Source organism: Hippocampus comes, unplaced genomic scaffold (genome assembly GCF_001891065.2).
Source record: "Hippocampus comes isolate QL1 unplaced genomic scaffold, H_comes_QL1_v1.1 scaffold307, whole genome shotgun sequence".
NCBI lineage: Eukaryota > Metazoa > Chordata > Actinopteri > Syngnathiformes > Syngnathidae > Hippocampus > Hippocampus comes.
In genome coordinates, this window is record NW_017805337.1 from 1 (window position 1) to 20,679 (window position 20,679).

Sequence of the window (20,679 nt, forward strand, 5' to 3'; positions counted from 1 at the left end):
GAGCGCATTGTCACATTTCAGCAAACGATCCTTTTTCCAGTACCGGTACTCTCTCACTAAACAGAAAAGTCGAAAGAGAAGCAAATTTGTTCCCTTACTGTACCAAACCGGGATTTTTGGTGTCCTCTTGTACTCCTAGCCATTGCACGTCGGGATGTCGTTTCATCATAAGCGAGCGCCTGAGGGCAACCGTTACTTCAGTGCGGACCGAGATGAAAACGTGTTTGCCATCCTCGCTCTACACCGTGAGAAAAAAAAAAAAACAAGCCCACATTGATGGGCTCGGTGTTAAACACGCGCCAAGTGGTGCGGGACCAAAAACGGCTCTTTGCTATGTGGGCTTCTTTTATGGTGATTTGTTGTTTTCACGAAAGATAGGAGCAGAGGAATGTTTCATCGTGGAGTGCTGGAAGGCGTCTTAGCCCGTGACAGATCTCCGCGGTTGGTTCTCTGCTGTTCTAGATGGCGTCAACCAAACGTCGCTTTTTGATGACACTTGAATAGAACACACAACAATAGAAGATTGTTGTTTTGAATGCTCGGCCAAATGTGGCCAGAGAAGATCAAGAAGCTGCCGGTCACTTGGTCCTTGAGAACAAAAAGGCTGGCGCGTCGGCTCTGCTAGCGAGTATACAAGCAAGCGCTGCGTCTTTGAAGGCGCACACTTGTTTGGTCTCCTCGTGGGGGGGGGGAATGGACCCAGAGATGACCACAGTTGCTTACAATGTCCTTTTATGGAAGGAAGATGTGGGGGGCGGGCTTTAACAAATGATCAAAAGCACTCCAAAACTACCCAAGGACAGTTTTGTAACAGACCCTCAGCAAAGAACTGCTAATAGGGAGATTGACCAATCCGGATGCGCCATGACGTGACTCCGGGGGGGGTGCAATTTTCGTTGATATATGATGTGGACCAATATCAGACATACGCCTGGGCCGCCCCCTACGAGTCCCTAACGGCTAATAAGGGGCCATCCGTGGGGACACTGCCAGTCGCCGCCTCCTCTGTCTCCCCCCAAGAACTTGCATTTGGCTCCCCCGACAGGCTATTTGTACAGTATGGCATTTGTCATTCCGTTGACCCCGTTTTGTCATCTCCTCATTGAACCCTCGCCTCTTCCTCTCCTCATTCTCGGCCAGTTTTTCACCGCGTGTCGCTCAGAGATTGTATCTTTCTCTTGTCACTTCATTCCCCATCAGTGTCTCAATCACATCGCTGCATCTGTTTCTTCACACCGCTGCGTGGCCGTCACTTAAGCCTCCCACGGAGCAAGTCCGTCTGCCAGTCTTTCCTTCTAGACCCCCACCGGACTGGCCCCAATTGGGCTCCTGTCCTTCTTATCGACGTCCAGAATGAGCCCCTGTTTCTGGCCTCTTGCAATTTCTGGGGCGGCAGACTGATCAGACTGATCAAACTGACACAGCTCCAGGCCACGGCCAGCTAGCATCTCCTTGGCAGCATGAGGTACCGGCTGCTGTAAAGGGGTCAAACCCCCCCCCCCTGCTCTGGCAGTGCACACCCGTGGCCGGCTAAAACTTAACGTCCGGCCTGACTTCCTGGGGCCCGGCCTCAGAGCCGTCGCCCGCCTGAACTGCCTCGACGGTTCCGGTGCGCTTGGCATCCTGACCGTCCCGCTGTCCGGCTTGGCTGAGCCGCTTTGTCCGAGGTCGTAGACCCCCACCGGACTGGCCCCAATTGGGCTCCTGTCCTTCTTATCGAAGTCCAGAATGACTTTGGTCCGGACAATTTTAGTGTCTTAGATTGTTATTTTGACCCAATGTGTTTCCCTGGGTCATTCCCTCCCTGTGTGCTTGTTATGTCTTTGCCTCCAACTATTTTTTGCCAGCCCTGCTCCACTTTTTTTTTTTTTTTGGTCTTGTTTGTATTTATTTCGATCCCTCTTTTCTTTCAATCAGTTTCTGACCATTGTCAAATTGCAGCGGGCCGTCCCCCTACGTTTGAGGTGCACCCAAAGACTGTATTCTGACACACTATTGCCAACAAATCGCTCTCCGTGGCCGATCTCACCGCTGTGACCGGATTACACGGGGGAGCCCATGAGGCCCATTTTTAATTACTTTGCTGATTGGAAAAATAAGAGCCCCCGACAAGCTCTGTCAATCACGCGTGCACCGGTCTCCATAGCGATTATATATGGTGAGCCTTTCTTTTTTTTTTTTTTCTTCAGTGTTATGACCAAAATGACAGATGTTGCTGAATACATCAATGTATTTTCACAGCAATTTCCACCAAGAAAACAACGAGCACGTGTCAAGCCAGCCTACTCGTAAACGAGAGTCCCAGCCTCAGCCAGAACATATGTTGAGGAGGAAGACATCTCAGTGGGGGTTGTTTTTTTTTTCCCCCTGATGTGTGCAAGCTCACTACCAGGATACGGCTTGCATTGTGTGTGTCTTTTGTTTGCGCTGTCAAGCAAAACCAGCCAATCCACGTTCAATCTCACAAAACGGAATTGTTTGGGGGGGTTCTCCCCATACCACACCAATCCTTAAGAATGATTCCGGTCTGTCGTTTAGGGCGAGACGGCCAACTTGATAGCAAAGCTTGGTAGAAGGCAATTAAGTCTGCTGGTGTGTTGCTGCTGTGCCATTAAGGTTCTATTTGCCACATTCTGCCGTGAGCATGTGGCTCTGTTCCAAAAGTAAAAGGTAGAAATAAGGTCTAACCCGGAGTCCTGCGTTCCGGGAAGGACACGCTGGCATTTGAGATAAATGCGACTCCATTGCAACGGCTCTGAGGAGAAGAGGCAGCCGGATGGATGGATGGAGAGCACGTTCTTAACGCCCCCAAACGATTCAGCATCGGTTGCAAATAGGTAATCTGTCAAACATCGAGAATTAAGAGAGCATTCATTCTTGAAAAGCAGATCGACCTTTCCGAGAGTTCAATGTCTCATCAGACCCTCGACGGTGACGTGTCATTCACAAATCAATGTGGACCACTGCGACCTAAATTCACATGAGGTCGACGTGCGGGCACATTGTACGATAGCGCATGCTTGACAGGCGGTGTCGAGGTTAGCTTTTAGCATGACAACGCAACGCATACGTACTGTAGATATCAACAGAGAACTCGGCCAGAGCCCAGACCTAAATCAAATGAAAAATTCGATGGGAAGACTTGAAGATGCCTTGACACTGTCACACAATAGGAATGCGTTTGAACCAGGGGTGTCCAAACTTTTTCGTTGGGGGGAGGGGGGGGGGCGTACCGAAAAATGGAAAGGCGAAAGTGCCACTTGAAAATTCGGCAACTTTTTGAAACACGCTAAAGCCAGTCAAGAAAGCAATTCGAGATTGTTTGTGTTGTTCATCAGCTTTCAGTTCAAGTATTTTGAGGTGGCCAACAGCCCTCTGTCTCACAGAATCGATCCGGCTCTGCACTGAGCAACAGCTGAATCTCCTCTCCGCATTCACAACCCAAAAAAGAAGAACAAACCGCGGTAAGGTGACCGTTTCTTAAACAGTTACTTGAGGATCATTCATGTGGCATCTTCATAAATCAGTGGGGGAAACTATTTGTGCCTCTAAAATTGAATTATCTTCATTCACCACAGTATATTGAAGAAAAAAATTATTCTTGAATCACAAATAGAAATATATTGAATAGAGAAAAATCCATTTCACTCTGCCCCCCCGTCACCTTAATTTATTTTTTTTTTGTCATATCATGTTTCAAACAAAGGAGTTTGCCATGTAAAGTGCAGTTCAGCAAAGTATTTGTTTGCCTGAGTATGCACAACTATGTAACCATTTTATGTGAATGAGGTTTTTTTTCCCAGCCACGTAAGAGGTAGATTTACACCACGAATATTATTATGGCACATTAATTGGGAATATGCCGTATCCCATGCCAGATACGCAAAAGCCTGCAGTGTTAATGACTACAGTGAGGTGGGGCGAAAAAAAAACAAAACACTCATAATGTGTGTGGGGGGGGGGGGGACCCCTCCATTTTGTAATCTGCTGGTACTGCACATTAATCACCTAATTAGTTGAAACACCTGCAAAGCCTTCGTGAGCCTTTAAACGGCCTCGAAGTCAGGAGGAGCAGCGCCGCAATCTTGCGCAAGACTGCTGACTTGACTGTTGGACAGAAGACACTCATTGACAGCCTCCACAAGGAAGGCGAGCACAACAAAAGACGCCGGCCGCACTCTTCGGGCACCATACAAAGTTGAGTGAAAGAGAAATGCGGTTGAAAAAAAAAAGAGTACCGGTACAATCGACGTGGAAAAAAAAACGCAAGATTGCCAAGCAAAACACATTCAGCCATTTTGGCGGCAAAGATGTAGCGATGGAATTGGGTTGTGTGTCAAGCCGCTCCGGAACTAAAGATGCCAGGAAGGGCACACCTGAACGAAGCCGGTGAAAAAAAAAAAAAAAAGTTATCTTATTTCTGCCTTTTTCATTTCATTTGGGAATCAATGACCCTGAGAAGCGCCCCTCCCCGCTGCCAAAACAAAAAAAAAGCGCTTGCATAACGATGAGGCTCGATCGGACAGCAAACTCACCAAACGTGAGCCCTTTCGAAAATGCATGGGGGGGTTTTCCCAGGGGAAGCCGAGAGACGGGCGGGCTGGAGCCTGCTCCGGGCCAAACGTGTCACAGGCTCCTCTCCTCCTGTATTCGTATCGGCCATCTTCCAAGAAGTCAAGTCTTGAAGTTGTTCCCCTAGCGAAATCCTGATGGATGTCACTTTTTCGACAACTATGGAAATAAATTGGTTTCCAACTGTATTCTAAAATGCACACACACACATTATATATATATATATATATATACTCCCAGCCGTCTTCAGGCAGTAGACGGGGGACACCCTGAACCGGTTGCCAGCCAATCACAGATATATATGTATACAAATAGAGAGAGAGAGAGAGATACATATATCCATATATCTAGATATAAAACGGCACCGCAACCAGGTACGGCAGATGCAATGATGAAGCTTCATTCAGTCCTGGACAACTATCAATGTGCATTTCTCGTATCTCTGATGACCAACAAAATATTTGTTCTACTTTTACAAGAAAACAAAATGCCCGTGCGTGATCGCTTAGTATTAATGTGCCTTCCTCTTCACGCTGACTGCCGCTACGACGGGAAGCAGGTGCCACACCGCGTGCTGCCGCGTCACTTCCGCCATCATTGAATGAAGCTAACTTATCACTCCGTTACATGTGTGTGCGCGCGCGTGTCCTTTTATTTTATTTTTTTCTCATTTCCACAGACTTGGTTGAAAGGTACTTTCCATGTGTCGCTAGCCAGCCAGACGTCATCGCTTCAATGAGAGGGTCGCTGAATGGAGCAGGATTGATGTTACAAATGAACAAAAGCGCCAAGTGCACGGCCACCCGCGCACCTTCCCGGTCGCCTCCACGTATTAGCCACGTCTCAGCTCCGGAGCTGTAAAACGCGAAGGTCACGGAGCATTCTGGAGCTTTTAGCACCAACGAACCACGGCTGCGGCATGTGAAGGAAAGAAAGCAAAAAAGGGCAGACAGAACGAAAGGTAAAAACGGGGAAGAAGGATGACAACAAGGAGCAGGCAATCACAGAGACACAGCTCCACACAGTGGAGTTGCCTTGCACAGCCAACACAATGCTCAAAGACAGCGTGTGTGTCTGTGTGTGTGGGGGGGCACACTCTCACATCTCAATTTACGGCACAATATTTTATCCCTGTTTTTCTCTGCGAATGCCGTTCCTCCATTTGAAAATTGAACTCGTTCTCATGCTCGGTATAATCTACCAAAAGACAGTTTTTTTTGCGTGCTTCTTGAATCTGATATTTTTCAGACTTGGCTTGTTCAACTAAATACAAAAGGGCGAGGGTGGCGCATGCAAAGTCAGCATTGTAGCGGGCACGCGTGCCCCGTGTGCCCTCCCAACGCAACAAAATTAGAAAAATAAGACAGCAGACAGCCTTTGAAAGTATCCGGCGGCAGGCAGGACACGAAAGGCGGAGGGGGCGGCGGGGGGCTTGAATTGATTAAGAATAAGTTTAAGATTCCAAATCAATTACTGTCTTTCTAATCCAAGTTAATTACGCTCTTTCCAGTCATTAGATTGACATTTTTCATTGAATTCTCATGCCCCCCCACCACCCTCTGCCTTCCTCAATAGTAAATGTTCAGCAGCATATTCAAACACGCTCCCCTTCAAAAGTATTGGAACAGTCGAGTTGTCAATCGCGGAAGCAGCCTCTCCGAGCGCTATTTTGGAGCTTCGGGTCGTTCAGAATGCAACGGTTGCAATTGGTGTTGTCCAGGCGGCGTCTCGTGAATTATTTAAGACGTAGACTAGTTGCTTTTATAGACCAATTTCATGGTTCCTGCTTCCTACTAATTAGGGGGGATGTGGAATGTACTTGAAGAACCATCGCAAAGTACAAAAGCTTACATCCAAATCTTCATGGGGGAGCGAGTCAACGGAGGCTTCGTTGACCAGAGTGCCTGGGAATTTTTCAACCTTTCATGCCAAGCGCATGTCGGGTGACGCCGCTCATCCCATCGCATTTGCCTCGGCCAATTTGAAGCTCATAAAATCATCCGCAAGTGGGGTTGGCGTCAGGATTTATTTGGATCAAAACTTTCATGCAAAGAGCTTCACCAAGTCTCGGTGTCCCAATTACAAAGAATGGGGTGGGGGGGGGGGGTTCTGCCGCTATCGTCGGAAGACATCAAGGTCACGTTCCATTGGAAGTTTGCAATGTACCGTACGTGTCACGGCTTCATCAAGTGGCAGACGGGCTGCGGTCGAATCGCACTCCAAGCTTGCATTCGGCCAACGGGTTGACGTCCAGTCAGGATCTCCCGTCGGGATCATCGCACGTGCAAATCCCCATCGCGGCAGCGCTTGTCGACACCTGCTCTTGTTTTTTTTTCCCGGCAGCCCAGACAAGCGAGAACCGGAGAGATAGCTGGGGAGGGAGTTCAGCGTCGCCCTTGTCCCTGGCATCCCTGGCATCCATTTGCTCGCCCCTTCCCCTCCATTTGCGCGCCCATCACTCATTGTCATGGCCTCCTCCCTCTTTGCCATTTCTCTGTTTGTCGGATGCCGACGCCCCACCCCGACCCCCCACCTCTGACTGCTAATTGAACATCTGGGCTGCCTACGGAGACTTGGACGCCGCTGGTTATTTATGAAGTGCGTCACGTGGTCTCCCCATTCCGTCACTAATGTCCAGAATGTGTCAAAACACGGATCGCAATCGGGACGGCACGACAAAGGTTGAACTCAAGCCAACTGTCATGACGACAAAATAGCGATCGGAATCAAAAGGGAATGGAGGCGATGCGCGATAGTATCCGATACACAATACAGCCTTGCTGGATAATAATAATAAAATGATGAATTACGCAATAGTGATATTTATTGTTCATATAGGAATTTTAAAACAGGCATTTTTTTCTTTTTTTTTTTTTAATACTCCCACTGAAAGCTGCAGTGTCAATCCAATTGAGCTATCTGGCACAGCTGATTGAAATGTCAGACTTCCCCACCATTCTGACTCCTTCTTTGGAATGGCGCTGACTTTTTGCCCAACTCGAATGTATGTCGCTAAAAAAAAAAGTAGGATGTGTTTTGTGGATGGTTGTCTCTTTGTGGGGTATCTTTGAGCGCTTCTGCTCTGATCTGTGAAGTTGTTATTGAAAGTTTCTCCCTGTGCGTTCTGCATTTGCCTCCAGCTGTATTTCCCTTCCTTCATCGCCCCTCCGCGACAATAGACACAAAAAAAAAAAGATCAAATAGATGTGAGAGACTTCTTTGAGCTGTGTTTTCTTTCAACATGACGCAATACTAAAAAAAAAAACAACGCCAGAGCTCCCCCATTACGGCGTAGCCTCGTGTGCCTCATTGTTCCGTGTTCTCCAGACACCGTCAAAGCAACACTTTAAGCCGTGTCAACTCGTAAGCACTTTCATGTTTTCTTGAATCATTTTCTGCGTTAGTTTGAATGACAAAAATCAAACTTCTGATTTCAGGCCATCTGTTTTTGTTTTTTTTTCTCAAATTTGGAGAGCCGCTGGCAGCCATTTGTGACCATTTTGACTCATTTTTGAGTTCTGACGCTTCATCGGCACGGGACCTACGAAAAGAAAGCAGTCAACATCTTCTTTCATCAGGAACAAAAAGTACCTTTGACCATTGTTTCGGAAACAGCAGGTGAACATTGGTCAGTTTCTTGAAAATACTTGTTTCCAAGAAAAAGTCGGAAAAAAAGAGCTTCTTGTGAAAGGATGCCGTCATGTTTTGCGAGATGGTAGTTGGAGGACCCCAAAAAGCAGGGAGGAGGCAGGGAGGATTGACCAAAATGGATTGAACAAAAACACAAATCGGAGTATATTGGAGAAACAAACTCAAATAAAGTCTGGCAAAATCAAAGTAGCAAAAAACCCAAGACAGAAAACAAAACATGACAACGTGCACACAGCAACAAGCAACAATGACCCGACGAGCGGTCATACCGGGAGTCCTTTTAAACAAACTAACTAATGACACAATGACCAACAGGTGTGCAGCTGCAGGCGGAGCCCAACAGTGCCACCTGTTGGTCACAAACAGAACCATGACATTTGCGTTTCAAGCAGGACTTTTCAATTTGCTGCTTTTTTCATGTTTGTTTTCGCGCGTTTTGGCAATTGTCCGTTTTTGATTTGATCAAATGTTCTTTGCAGTTGCAGTCGCAACACTTGTGATGGCGGCGTCTGCTTTACAGCCTGGGAAATCTGTTTTTTTGTCGTAAAACTGGCGTGGACAGATCACATCGTGAAACTATAGAATGAATCCAACAATCAAAACCTGTTTTTGTTGCGATCTGTCCAGAGACGAGGCGCGGAGACGGTTGGCATTGGTTTGCAGTCTCTTAGCCAATCAGGATGCAGAGCACAATCCACTGAAGAAAAAAAAAATCGTTGAAACAGCAAAGCCGTAAAAGGTGCATTCAAGTTTTTGTTTTTTTGTTGTTTTTATTTTTGCTGTTGTTTGTCCACGCTCCTCCCCCACACTCCAGTTAACGATCATTTGTCTTAAAGTCACTTGAATTCTTTTCTCCTGTTGTGATAGGAAGCACACTTGCGATTTCAGTCAACTTGGTCGCTTCAGGGAGGATTCGGGATACATTTTGCCATCTGCTTTATCAAATCCATTTGGAGGAGACAGTCGAGCAGCGTGACGGTGGCAGCGATGAGAGTTCTAATCTGAGTTGCCCCGGCAAAGATACAGTAGGACGATTCCAGCCGGCTCTTCTTCACTTGAAAAGCTGACGGCTTTCACCTGAGCGTATTGCAGGCCCCGCATTTGACAGCGACTGACGGGAGAGCTTGGCTCCATTTTCCTTTTTTTTTTTTTTCTCTGCACTCGTCCCCATTTCTCATTACAGGCCTTAAATCAATTTAGTGGCGCTGTAATATTTCAGTCTGTTGCCCCTGACCAACGTGGCGGGGAAAAACGGTGTGTTTCCATTGACATTTATTTTTTTGTAATAAGATCATCAGATGTCCGGCCCATTCGTTGTGTTTTCAATCAATTCCTGCGTAAAATGCATGGAAATTGGGCAATCTCAAATGAAGTACCTGGACTTCGATTAGTTGTCAAAATTCAACTTTTCTTTGGCAGTGCGGATAGTGTGTGTGTGTGTGTGTGTGTGTGTGGCCGCACAGAATGATGATGTAAAAAAAGTCCCTACAGAAAATGAAATCTGCCCTCTGGAGGTGTAGTGGGCATTGGCTTACGTGGAGGCGATATGGTGCGATTTAGGGACAAGCTGCTTTCATAAGGAGAAGGTCCAAAAGTGGGAAGGAAATGCGAAATGCAAGGAAACGGTCGTTGGAAACGTATCCGGACCTGTCTGGGTAGGTCAGAAGCACAGATGTGACGTGAAGAGACAAATGCAAAACAAAAGTGGGAGCTCGATTGCTATAACAAGGAGAAGGAAAGGCAGTCGTCAGTAATGGGCTTGGGGGGGTCCCGAGGCACAATGAGATGGAAAGCGATGATGGGTGAGGAAGGTGACAATATTATGGGGGAGAAGCATGGCAAGACGTAAATGAAGCCAGATTGGAAAGGAGGAGGGAGCGGGAGAAGGAGAGAAGCGAGCGAAGCAGAGATGGACGGCGGGCGCCGAGGGAGCCCTGAGAGGCAGCGAAGCCCCCGGCGGCCCAGCGGCGCGGGCACAGGCCGCGAGCGCTTTGGGCTGGCTGCCGCCGTCTCTCAATATGGAATGGTGACAAGATCATATAGCCCGAATACGGTTCAGTGTGCAATAACGGCCACCAGATGGAGCCAAAAGTTGTGATATTAAAACTCACATTAACAGTGAGCGCTTCAAAACACGGCTGGAAAAAAACGTCTCCAGACTCGAGGGGCAAAAACCACATTGAACCTTAATCGGTGACAAAATTGGGTGTTCAACTCGGTTCATGGTTTCAAAATTGTGTTTTAAACTAGGGTGAAGTTTATTTTTCTCCATTGTGAGACTAATAAAGGATTTCTTATCTTGTCTTGTCTTAAAAGTAGGGCTTTAAACTACTTTTCAGATACAAGCGTTACGTTTTAAAATTAAACTGGGGTTCGGGTTTCAAGGTAGGATTCGGGTTTTGAACTCAAGCTTTAGGTCAAATTAGGGTTAAGTTAAGTGAAACTCATGTTGTCCCTGAGGCTTTGTTTACTGCACTTCTTATCGCCCGCTAGGTGCAAAAAAAAAAAAAAAACCCTTACACCATCGAGCTAATACTATTTGAGAAGAACTGGGTTTGGGTTTGGGTTGGGATTCGGGCTGCAGGTTCGAGTTAGGTGAGATTCGGGTTTGTGTTAGGGTAGGATCAGGGTTACAGGTAGCACTAGGCTTCGAGTCAAGCCTTGGCTGAGGGTAGGGTTTGAGTTTGGGTTTGGGTTGGGGTCGGGTTTAGGTTAGCCTTTAGGATTAGGGTTTAGGGTTCGAGTTAGGGCTCGACGCAACTCGATAGATGGATACTTTTTGAACCCCGTTGGGGGAAGACAGGGTGCATGCAGGCGAAATGACCACGGCACTTTGAGCGCACTGGATTTTTACAACCGCGAGTCAACAACAAGAGCGAGCGAGTGTCGTCCGTCCACCCGTTGCTGATCGTAAGGCACGTCGAAGCTTGCGCCCTTCACGTCAGCGGCGCCGCACCTTCCTGTGGGCGCCATACCTTTCTGTGAGGTGAAAGGCAAGCACAGGGAGTCCTCGGCGCTTCTTGAACACAGCGACAGCTGCGGATAAGGCAGGAATGCTACGACAATTCCCAAATCTTTTTTTCCCCACATTTGGTCTCTGCCAGATAAAAGAGCTCCTAAAACAGGCGAAACGGCCCAGAAGGTAAGTCGGCAAATGTCATGAGTGTGATGGAGAATGCGTTGTGATCGGCGAATGGTTTCGGTTCCTGACTGGACAGAACATCCGAGATCGCTCGCCTTCCCGGTTGCTTCTTGTTGAAACGGAATCGCTTTCAGAGGATTTCTTTTCTTCTTCACTGTTTAGCGATCGCTCTGTCAATCACGGGACAGAGAAGAATGACATGTCTGACTCATATTTTTCAGTAGGCCTATCCCCAACATGTCTCGGGAACAACCTTTTTTTGCCGGCCCGCCCGATGACCGCAAACTTCAGCCGAGGCTTGAAGACTTACTGCAGGATCGAGGTACGGCGGAGCTCACCACCTCCTTCCCGAAAAAGGACAGCGATTCGAGGGCATGCGGATGCGGCGCCATTTCCTTCCGATGTTTCGTTTGTAATCGCCAAACGGTTTTTTTCTTTGGCTACAGCGTATTTGGCGGCTTTCCGCTCCCATCTGCGATCCGAGTTCAGCGAAGAAAACATTGAGTTCTGGCTCACCTGTGAGAAGTTCCGGGCAACCGCCTCACGGGAGAACCTTTCGTGGAAAGCCAGAGGGATCTACGAGGAGTTCGTCCGGCCCGCGGCCTCCAAAGAGGTGCGCTTGTTACCGTCGTTGCACTGATGTTAACGGGAGGGGGCGCCGCGCCGCCTTTTCTTGGTCAACGATGGGGAAAAGACCACATGAAACGTTACCGTCGTTGCACTGATGTTAACGGATGAAACTGATGTTTCTTGGTCAACGATGGGGAAAAGACCACATGAAAGTATCTTTGTCCCCCGCAGATCAATGTGGACCAACGCATTCGAGAAGAGATCAAGAAATCCTTGGATCAACCGAATCCGCGATGCTTCGACGAGGCCCAGAAACATGTTTATCTGCTCATGGAAAGAGACTCTTGTCCGCGATTCCTGCAGTCCGATGCTTACCTGAGCCTCAAGCAGAAATCCAGGACCTTGTGGTACTTTTAGACTCGGACAAAGGAAAGAAAAGCCAAGATTTTGTCACCGCTTTCTTCTTGTGAGCTGCTTGAAAAGAAGAAGAAATAAAAAGAGCGAGCCAGCGTTCATTCATTCATTGCTTGGTTGTCTGTGGGACCAAAAAATAAATAAAAATGCCATTCTATATTTTGTTTGTCAAATAGGAATGGGAGACGTAACTGTTGGTGGGGAATGGAAAGCAATGCTGAACACCAGACGTGAGCTAAATCCTGGTCATGTTTGGGTTGCGGACGAGTCCCGAACTGGAGCGGATTCCGCAAACGCAGACCAAGAGAAGTCCGAGATACAAAAATGTGTTTATTTTCAAAATAAGGTCACACGACCGAAAAAACACAACATAAAACGCTGGTAACAAAATTACCAGGATACGAATGAGGGCAACCAAAAGCGTTTGCAACGGCAAGGGGAAATTGCAAAAGCAAAATCACTTGTCAAAAAAAGACAAGGAAAACCAAAACCGGCCCGAGAATAACACCACAAACAAGACCAAGGGAAACACAGAACAAACAAGAAAATACAAACCCGGACTATGATTGTGTTCAAGGACGACAAAGGTCAACAATAAGCACTTGGACGGATGGGACGAGAGCAAAGCCAATATTTCGACAGCAGGTGACTGCTTGAATGGTCCCTGATAAAAGGTGCGAGCAGATGACAAAATTAGGAGCGGGTGCGGAACGGAAGGGAACGACCCTCCAATGCCACCTGCTGGAGAAACAGAGTCACGACAGGTCAATCCTGGCTGTTTAGTACATGTGGCAGCGTTATCCCATCTCCTTCATACGTGCGGTCTTTTGGGTAGGGTCCTAAAACGGAGGACTTTCCTGACCAAAAACAAGTATCCCTAGACCCGAAAGATCGGCATAGTTGCAGTTAAGTATGGGTGGCGGCCTCAAGCTTTGAGACTGTCTGCCTTAGTCAAAGTGAAGGGAATGGGCAATAGTTGCACTGTTAACGAGTGATGGCAAGATGAAGCTTCGAATTTGCTTCATGAACCTTTTTTTTTTTCTTCTCTTGATGACACTATTGGTTTAAATCAAGGGTTCGATAAATGACAAGTCCGTGTGCTTTCAGCCCGTTACTGAAAGAGAGTGCAATCCGGAGAGCTCAAACACAACAACTGGTTCAGGAAGCAATGTTGACGCTACTACAACATCTGAACTTTCGGGTTAACCAAGGGGCCCGTAAAATGACAGCAGGTGTGTGCCGAACACAAGTTTCATGTTCAATCAAAACAGCCATAGCCCCAGTGAAGAGTTGTTCACAAATGTTTTTGTTGACTTCCCCTCCGGAGGTGTGGACTCATATCAGTTATTGGTCGTGTTGACGGTGGGAAAAGTTTGGAAAGGATCCCGCCGGTCCACATTTTTCATGGCCTCAAAACGAAGTCATTCGAACAGGCCGGTGTGGACCTGACACGGTCCGTCCACACGAAGGACGACTACGGCGTTTGGTGTCGTGCCAGCTTTGAGACAATCGAGTATATTTATCTTCCTGACTGACTAAGTGGAGGCACGCTGATGGGCATGAGTCAGAAGAGAGCAAGTTTCCACCACTCGGCAGCCAAGGAGATTCTGTTTTTAGTCGCATGTCTGATAAATGCTCTAATTGGACAAAGAGCTTCCACTGCACACCGGCAAGAGCGTTTAGCAAAGTGGAAAAAGGTAACCCCTCGGCAACCCTTGATCCTCCTCTGCTGTGTAAACGGCCTTATTCCGAAAAAATGTGCCTTAAAAAGGAGTAGCGAGGCAAGCTAAGAATAACTCAGGGGGGGGGGGGGGGTTAAACGACAGCGCCGCAGTCATCGGACAACCTGATGCGGAACAGATCGGCTTGAATGCGCTGCCTTGTTAGGGGAATTTTCTCATCGCCCTCTCTGACGGGAGAGAATACAAAAGCGCTCGCTGTGACCAAAAGTTGGCCATTACAGGGACAAAGTGGCTCGCCCGTCGTCGTCTTCCATATTTCGCTCACGATTGTCGACGACGCAACATTTCGCCTTGCAGTTTGAAATTGAAATCCATGCTCCAGTAACTCCAGAAATATATTTCAAGCGCACTGAATGTCGGGCAAAAACTCTTCTTCTGCTTGACTTGAGTTAGCTTACGACGAGGTAACAAAGGAAAAAGAAAGAGCGCGGCTCCATCGGACACGCTGGAAGAGCACTGGGGGGGAAGCAGTGCGCACGTCCCTCATTTATTGTACGGCAGAGAGAAAAACAATCATTTCCGGTGAACTCGTGAACAACATGCTCAGTGACGCTCTCTACTGAAAGCCCAACGAGTCCTGCTCCAAGACGCTCCCCGAACATGAGAGACGTGCAGGAAAACAGCGCGACTCAACAGAAAGGAGCAAGCCCAGCTCAATAACGCACAGAACAGATCTCATCCAAAGCAAGGGGCTGTCCGAACACGCTCATGTCAGTCAAGAAGGCAATTCGACAACGTATCGTTCATCCGCTTTCTGTTCAAGGTGTGAAGGCAAATAGTTTTCCAAGTTTCGGGGGTGGCCGGCAGCCCTCGGCCTCGCCGACGGACGAGATCCGGCTCCGCGCTGAACAGCCGCCGAATCGTCACATTCAGAACACGAAAATGAACAAACTGTCGTAAGGCGGCCATTTTGCAGTTGAGAATCATTCATGTGACGTCTTCCATCAATCAGCCAAGAAGTGGACAAAACTATTTTTGCCTCTAAAATGGAATCTCGCAGTGTTTTGAAGAGAAATGTTGGTGTTCTTTGAATCATATATGGTTTATTTGTATCGCGGAAAGTTCCAGAGTCCGCCCTCGCTTCTCATTCTGCCCGCCTTCACCTTTTCGAACTGACCTTGCGGCCTGTGTCATTTTCAGCGGTCATGTCGTGGGTCGCTGAAAAATGGATGGCGGGCCACAAATGGCCCCCGGGCTGAAGTTTGGACACCTGTGATCTAAAAGGACTTGCCAGAGATGATCATCAAGTGATCATCGAGCTGTCTGTGATCGCACAGTCTGGCAGTTGCCACGGCAGCGGAAAGGAAAAATGCGTTGCGTTCATGGTCACTTCATCGGCCTTCCAGATCAGATCGCGGTTCCGAAAAGCTCACTTCACGCGCGGCAACCAAAATGCTGAAGCGACATGACGAAATTGCCGCTGCGTGCGGAGAACAAGTTGCAGTGTGGAGTGTTGGCCGTCTGTCCGTCACGCCTGAGCTCCTCTGACCGTGTTTGGGCAAAAGGAGCGAGGCCGAGCCATAGGTCAGATTTGGGCGCGAGGGGCAATAGCGGCCGGGCTCCACCAAGGACGGTCGGCCATGGCCATTTTCAGACCCTTTTCAAGTAGAGTCAAAAAAATGAGGAGCTGGGATTCAATGTGTGGTCTCTGAAAAGACATCTAAATACGTCTTTGGGGGTGAATGAGTTAAGAATTGGAGCGGACTTGAATCAATCAAACGGTCCTTTTTCATTGGAAATGAAGAATTATATTGTCGACCGAGTCAAAGCTTGTTTTTTGTGGAAAGCTTCGGACCAATGGAGGATTCTCCAGTCAGGTCGGCTTGTGAAAGACGTCCTCAGAAATAACGGCCATCCGTTTTCCAACGCCGCTTTTCCTGAGCGGGGTTGCCGGGGCCCATCCCGGCGGACGACACCCCGAACGGGTCGGCGGTCGGTCGCGGGGCACGTATAAGACAAAACGACCATTCACGGCCGACATCGTCGCCGCGTGGGACCCGATCGCACGCGAGTCGGGCGAGTGTAGCACATCACCACCGGCCACCCGAAGAAATGATGTCATCACACAAAATTGGGCGCAGTGGGGACTACCGATACTGGCGCTAAGGAATGGCTAACGTCAAATTTAGCATTGTTACTGCCAGTCGTACACGTGCCATCGGCAGTTTCCTTTGTCTTGCCCAGTCCTGAATGGACAGTTGAAGGCAAATCCAAGTCCTTCTATTCTCGTGTCCATGCAAACAATCAGAAATAAAACGCAGGGAGACGACGTTGCGTCCCCCATAGGACACTTTCCGTTGCAGTTTTGGCGTGCCAGGCTAACGCTGTCGGCTGAGGCTTCATGTCAACGTTGCAATCAAGCACCGCGAGACTCGCTTTTCGGAACGTCTTCCCGCCTTAGTGAATTCATATCACGGTCAACGCTTTGAGGGGAAGGGACGCGACGAGAAGAGAAGCGCCGCTTCCCTTCAAAACGAGCCGTCATCATAGCTAAACCCCGATGAAAGTCACCGTTTGCCCATCGCGGTCGCCGTTTCCGTCGTTTGAATCCGTTCGGCGGAGCGCAAATCATGCCGGCGCAGGACGCGGTCGACGACGCGGCGCCGACAAGCTCGGCTCGCGAAGGAACAAAAAGACGTCCTGTACGAGGCAGTCCGACGAGGAAGGAAGAGAGTACGGTGCGAGTGTTGGGTTCTTTCCAAGCGTGAGGTGGGAGGAAAAGAGAAACGGGAGGAGGAGGAAGGGGTGCTTCCTCTTCAGTCTGGGCTGAGCCGCTGATGTCCCCCAGCCAGCGGCCCCCGCCGACAGCAACGGCGGACCTCGGTATAAAAAGCGGCCGGCTCAGGGGGGGGGAGCATCCAAAGGCTTTCTCGGCCGCGGCATGACCCCGACCGAGAGCCCCCGAGCGCCCGCTTGACAAAACAATGCCAAGGCTCGTCGTCCGACCGCACTTCATCATGGACAGAGATGACAGGAAGCGAAACAAGAACATGTGAGTCGAGAGCACCGTCGCGCAGCCGTCTGGCGATTCGCTCGTTCTGGTCTGGCCTTCCGTCTCCAAGCCAGCCCGCGCCCGAGAACAAATTGAGTCGGTCGCGCTTTCCAGTCTTGACTGGATGCCGCGCGCTTATCATAACATGCCCGACATTCTTGGACAGGTTCACCAGAAATTAATTTGACGGCGCTAAATCCAGGGATAGTATCTATAACCGATGCTTTTGCCTTCTATCTGCGCAGCGGAAAGAACTTCATGTGCCGACTCCAGTGCATGTTCTCACACTCGTCGAGTTCTGAGAGGTAAGCAGAGCGATTGGGGTGTTTTGCGGGGATTTCGCTTTTGAAAATAGCCGGCTCGCTCCTTTTCCTTCCCATCTATGGTCGTTCGGAAAGGATTCAAACGGACGACGCGGCTTGCTTGCTTGCTTGCTTGCTTGCTTTGGCGCACGATGCGCGCCGACGACATGTTGAGATGAGACGACAAAACAAAAAAATAGAAATCTATCCAAAATGCAACGTGGCTTTTGTGAGCGGAGTTTGACTTTCCGGCAGGGGTGTCCAACTCATTTATGTCGCGGGGCCGCTTTGGAGTGACGTCTTCCCTCGGAGGGCCACGACGACAGTGAAAGTGAATCGATGTTTCATCATCACATCGGATTATTACTTGGGCACAACAAATCAGATTGATGGATAACTAGTTTTTGAAATCAGTCAACTGTCTGTTTGATCTTTGTGCAATTATTGTCCAATCGAGTGTAAACCGGGTTAAAAAAAAAATGTATTACAAAGTCTCAACGTTATTTATCACACGTGACAATTTGACATTTCGGTCCGTATTTTGAGCAATGATCGTGGATGTTTGACACACATGATTTGCTTTCGCGGGCCACATCAAATGACGTGGCGGGCCGCATCTGGCCCCCGGGCCTTGTGTTTGACACCTGTGTCTTACGGTATCCCGTGCAATACTTATTGTGGGTGCCTTACACGATTTGTGTCGTCTCTCAGCAGGCTCACTCTAGAAGATACCCAACAATGGTCGCAGTCTTTGGAGCGGCTGCTGGATTCAAAATGTACGTTGGGGGAAATTCCAAAACCGTCGCAGGGATTTTTGTGTGTGTGTGTGTGTGTGTGTGTGTGTGTGTGTGTGTGTGTGTGTGTGTGTGTGTGTGTGTGTGTGTGTGTTCGCACCATGAAGCCACATGTCGTTCGGGTCTGCTCTGAGTTGATTGTGGTCATCCTCAGACGGATTAGCGGCATTCCGCAACTTTCTGAAATCGGAATACAGCGACGAGAACATCGAGTTTTGGCTCACCTGCGAAGACTACAAGAAGATCAAGTCTTCGTTCCGAATGGCGTCCAAAGCCAAGAAAATCTACGAGCAATTTGTCAAAGCTGAATCTCCGAAAGAGGTCAGTTGGTTGAAGCGCAAACGTCGCTTTGATCTCCGTGGTTATTTCAAGCCCATAAATCTTGACCGCAACACCGAAACGCATGCTGACAGTCACAGAAGTTGCCATTTCAAACCCAAACGACGAGTTTTCCCCTTCGACGCGGACCCGACGTCTCCAAACGGAAGCCGCCGCATTTGGTTTGTTGGGTGCGCGAGAAGAGGCGAGCGTTGCGTCACCGTGACGACCTGCTCAAAATGCTCCGAGCGTCCGGCCGGTTTCTGACTGAGAAGAACATCGATCGCTGTGCCGGAGTCACCCTCGCGACCCTCCCGACCCGGCTCCGTCTATTTTTCTTTTTTTTTTTTTTTCTGGTTTCCCAAGCACAAAGCGGTCATCAAAGGGATCCCGGAAAAATCCTTCCAACCGCGCGTGAAGTTCTGGCAGAGAAGGCCGCACAAGTGCCTTCGACTCCGGATGGCTTCCTTCAAAGGGGAAAACAGGAAGTTTGGATTTGAAACGCAGCTTTTTGTGACACCGGTCCTGGAACTTACGCATGTTCGTGTAACGCGCCTGTTAACGAACGTCCCCCGCCGTCTGCCTCATTCCAGATCAACATCGACTATCACACTCGAGAGCAGATCAAAAGAAGCGTCAAGAGTCCCACCGTCCACTGTTTCGACGACGCTCAGAAAATCGTTTACGGGCTGATGGAAAGAGACTCGTACCCGCGCTTCCTACGCTCGGACGTTTACAGAACTCTCCTGGAAAACCTTTCGGCCGACGCCACCAAAGGTTGAGAGCAAGCGGACGCCGGTGGACGTACGACTCGCGATTGCAATGCGGGATTCCATTCAGCGGGGAGTGTCGGTCTGGTCCAAGGGGAAGAAAAGAGGGTTCCGAAAGCACGCCGCGAAGACAAAAGCGGGAAAAGCTTCGCTCGAAGTCCTCACTGGACCCTCGACTCTGCCCTGGACTCGATGTTCCCCGTGACAAGGATTCCCACACTGCGCACCCGCCTAATATGAAAGCAGACGACCAAAACGACCACGTTGCGCCCGCCAGTCCCAAAGAAAATGAGTCATCGTTGCTTTTGGTTTACAAAAAAAAAAAAAACGGAACCTCTGAGTGACTGACACTCTGATCGGTGAATAACGCACTTGCGCACAGTTGGCCGGACCTCGACAGTCTTGGTCGCAGAGGTTTTTTTTCTTTTCTTTTGGCGCTAAGGCTAAAGTGTGCAAGCTAGGAATCACACTCATGTGATGACGTGTGTTTGGCAAGATGCTTTTGCTCCGTAAAACACACCGAGCCTCAATGTTTGAAGAGACAAATTCCCCTTTCTTGACAATTGGGGGGGTTGTTTTGCAGCGTTTCCGGAGTAACTCTTCTGTCCTCGGTGTTAGGTCAGCCTTCTATCATCGTTGAATTCCTACATTGGAGTCAATTTGGGTCTCAGAATGGTTTTAAATTCTGCTCCCACGTGCATAAAGTGAGCTGAGGCCGGCCGGTGTTTTACTCGGACGATTTCGCCGGCTCTCCTGTGGATTGGAACCACTCGAAATAGGTTGCGCGCTCATGGACGTTAGCAACATTAGCTTTGATACGTCGCCGGACGGCGGCTCCAAACGTCACCCGGCGACAACAAATGGCCTCGGGCTACCTTCCAACAAAGTGTTGGTGAACGTAGCGCCGAGTTTCCTGCCTCCGATCGGCGCGGCGACAGAGAGAGAGTGAGTTCCGCTCTCGCGCCGGCCGTGGCCGGCGAACGCGGCGTGACGTCACCACGCAAGCGCTCTACGCGGCGCGCACGCCGGCTGGCGTCAGTAACGCGCGCCTACAGTCACCCAAAAAAATCCAAGAGAAAACAAAATCGACATGTTTTGGTTCCTGGTCTTTGGTAACCCGTTCCACTTTGGAACTTTGGTCCAAGTGGAGCCACTCGGTCATTTTGCACTCCTGAAAACCGAGGCCAAACTGTGCCATCGAGGTGAAACTTGAGCTCGCTTTTGAGTCGAATAGGATTGAAATGTTGCACTGCAGCGACTGAGACAGTGACTTTTTTTTGGTTTTGTTTTTTTTTTTAATAGCGTCGTTCCTAAATGCTGACTACTGGCCAGAATAGAAGTGAACATTTCCTCTTTGAAGCACGCAAACGTCAATGCTTGATACCATGTCACGTTTCATTGCTCCACTTCAA

General features: G+C 49.0%; 2 protein-coding genes across 7 annotated transcripts; both read left to right on the top strand.

Annotated features, from left to right (window-relative positions):
* The first annotated feature begins 5,109 nt into the window (after positions 1-5,109).
* On the top strand, positions 5,110-12,454 carry LOC109516920 (regulator of G-protein signaling 21-like). 5 transcript variants are annotated; one of them, XM_019871738.1, is made up of 5 exons: positions 11,205-11,365; positions 11,528-11,584; positions 11,629-11,687; positions 11,812-11,978; positions 12,167-12,454. In XM_019871738.1, exons 1-5 carry the CDS (start codon positions 11,277-11,279, stop codon positions 12,350-12,352), a joined length of 558 nt encoding a protein of 185 aa, XP_019727297.1. In that variant the 5' UTR covers positions 11,205-11,276; the 3' UTR covers positions 12,353-12,454. The 5 variants fall into 5 exon arrangements, with proteins under 5 accessions (XP_019727302.1, XP_019727300.1, XP_019727297.1 ...); XM_019871739.1 differs by having other exon boundaries at positions 11,528-11,578; positions 11,623-11,687; XM_019871743.1 differs by lacking the exons at positions 11,205-11,365; positions 11,528-11,584 and adding an exon at positions 5,110-5,131 and having other exon boundaries at positions 11,587-11,687.
* Positions 12,455-16,858: 4,404 nt separating this feature from the next.
* Positions 16,859-19,584, top strand: LOC109516921 (regulator of G-protein signaling 21-like). Of its 2 annotated transcripts, none has more exons than XM_019871744.1 (5): positions 16,859-17,083; positions 17,329-17,388; positions 18,097-18,161; positions 18,334-18,500; positions 19,091-19,584. In XM_019871744.1, exons 1-5 carry the CDS (start codon positions 17,016-17,018, stop codon positions 19,277-19,279), a joined length of 549 nt encoding a protein of 182 aa, XP_019727303.1. In that variant the 5' UTR covers positions 16,859-17,015; the 3' UTR covers positions 19,280-19,584. The 2 variants fall into 2 exon arrangements, with proteins under 2 accessions (XP_019727303.1, XP_019727304.1); XM_019871745.1 differs by having other exon boundaries at positions 18,100-18,161.
* The last annotated feature ends 1,095 nt before the right edge of the window (positions 19,585-20,679 follow it).

Coding starts and splice junctions, on each gene's coding strand:
- LOC109516921 (XM_019871744.1), top strand. CDS start 17,016: ATGCCAAGGCTCGTCGTCCGACCGCACTTCATCATGGACAGAGATGAC. Junction 17,084..17,328: donor AGGAAGCGAAACAAGAACAT/GTGAGTCGAGAG, acceptor CTATCTGCGCAG/CGGAAAGAACTTCATGTGCC. Junction 17,389..18,096: donor CACTCGTCGAGTTCTGAGAG/GTAAGCAGAGCG, acceptor GTCGTCTCTCAG/CAGGCTCACTCTAGAAGATA.
- LOC109516920 (XM_019871738.1), top strand. CDS start 11,277: ATGCTACGACAATTCCCAAATCTTTTTTTCCCCACATTTGGTCTCTGC. Junction 11,366..11,527: donor CAGGCGAAACGGCCCAGAAG/GTAAGTCGGCAA, acceptor TTCACTGTTTAG/CGATCGCTCTGTCAATCACG. Junction 11,979..12,166: donor GGCCCGCGGCCTCCAAAGAG/GTGCGCTTGTTA, acceptor TGTCCCCCGCAG/ATCAATGTGGACCAACGCAT.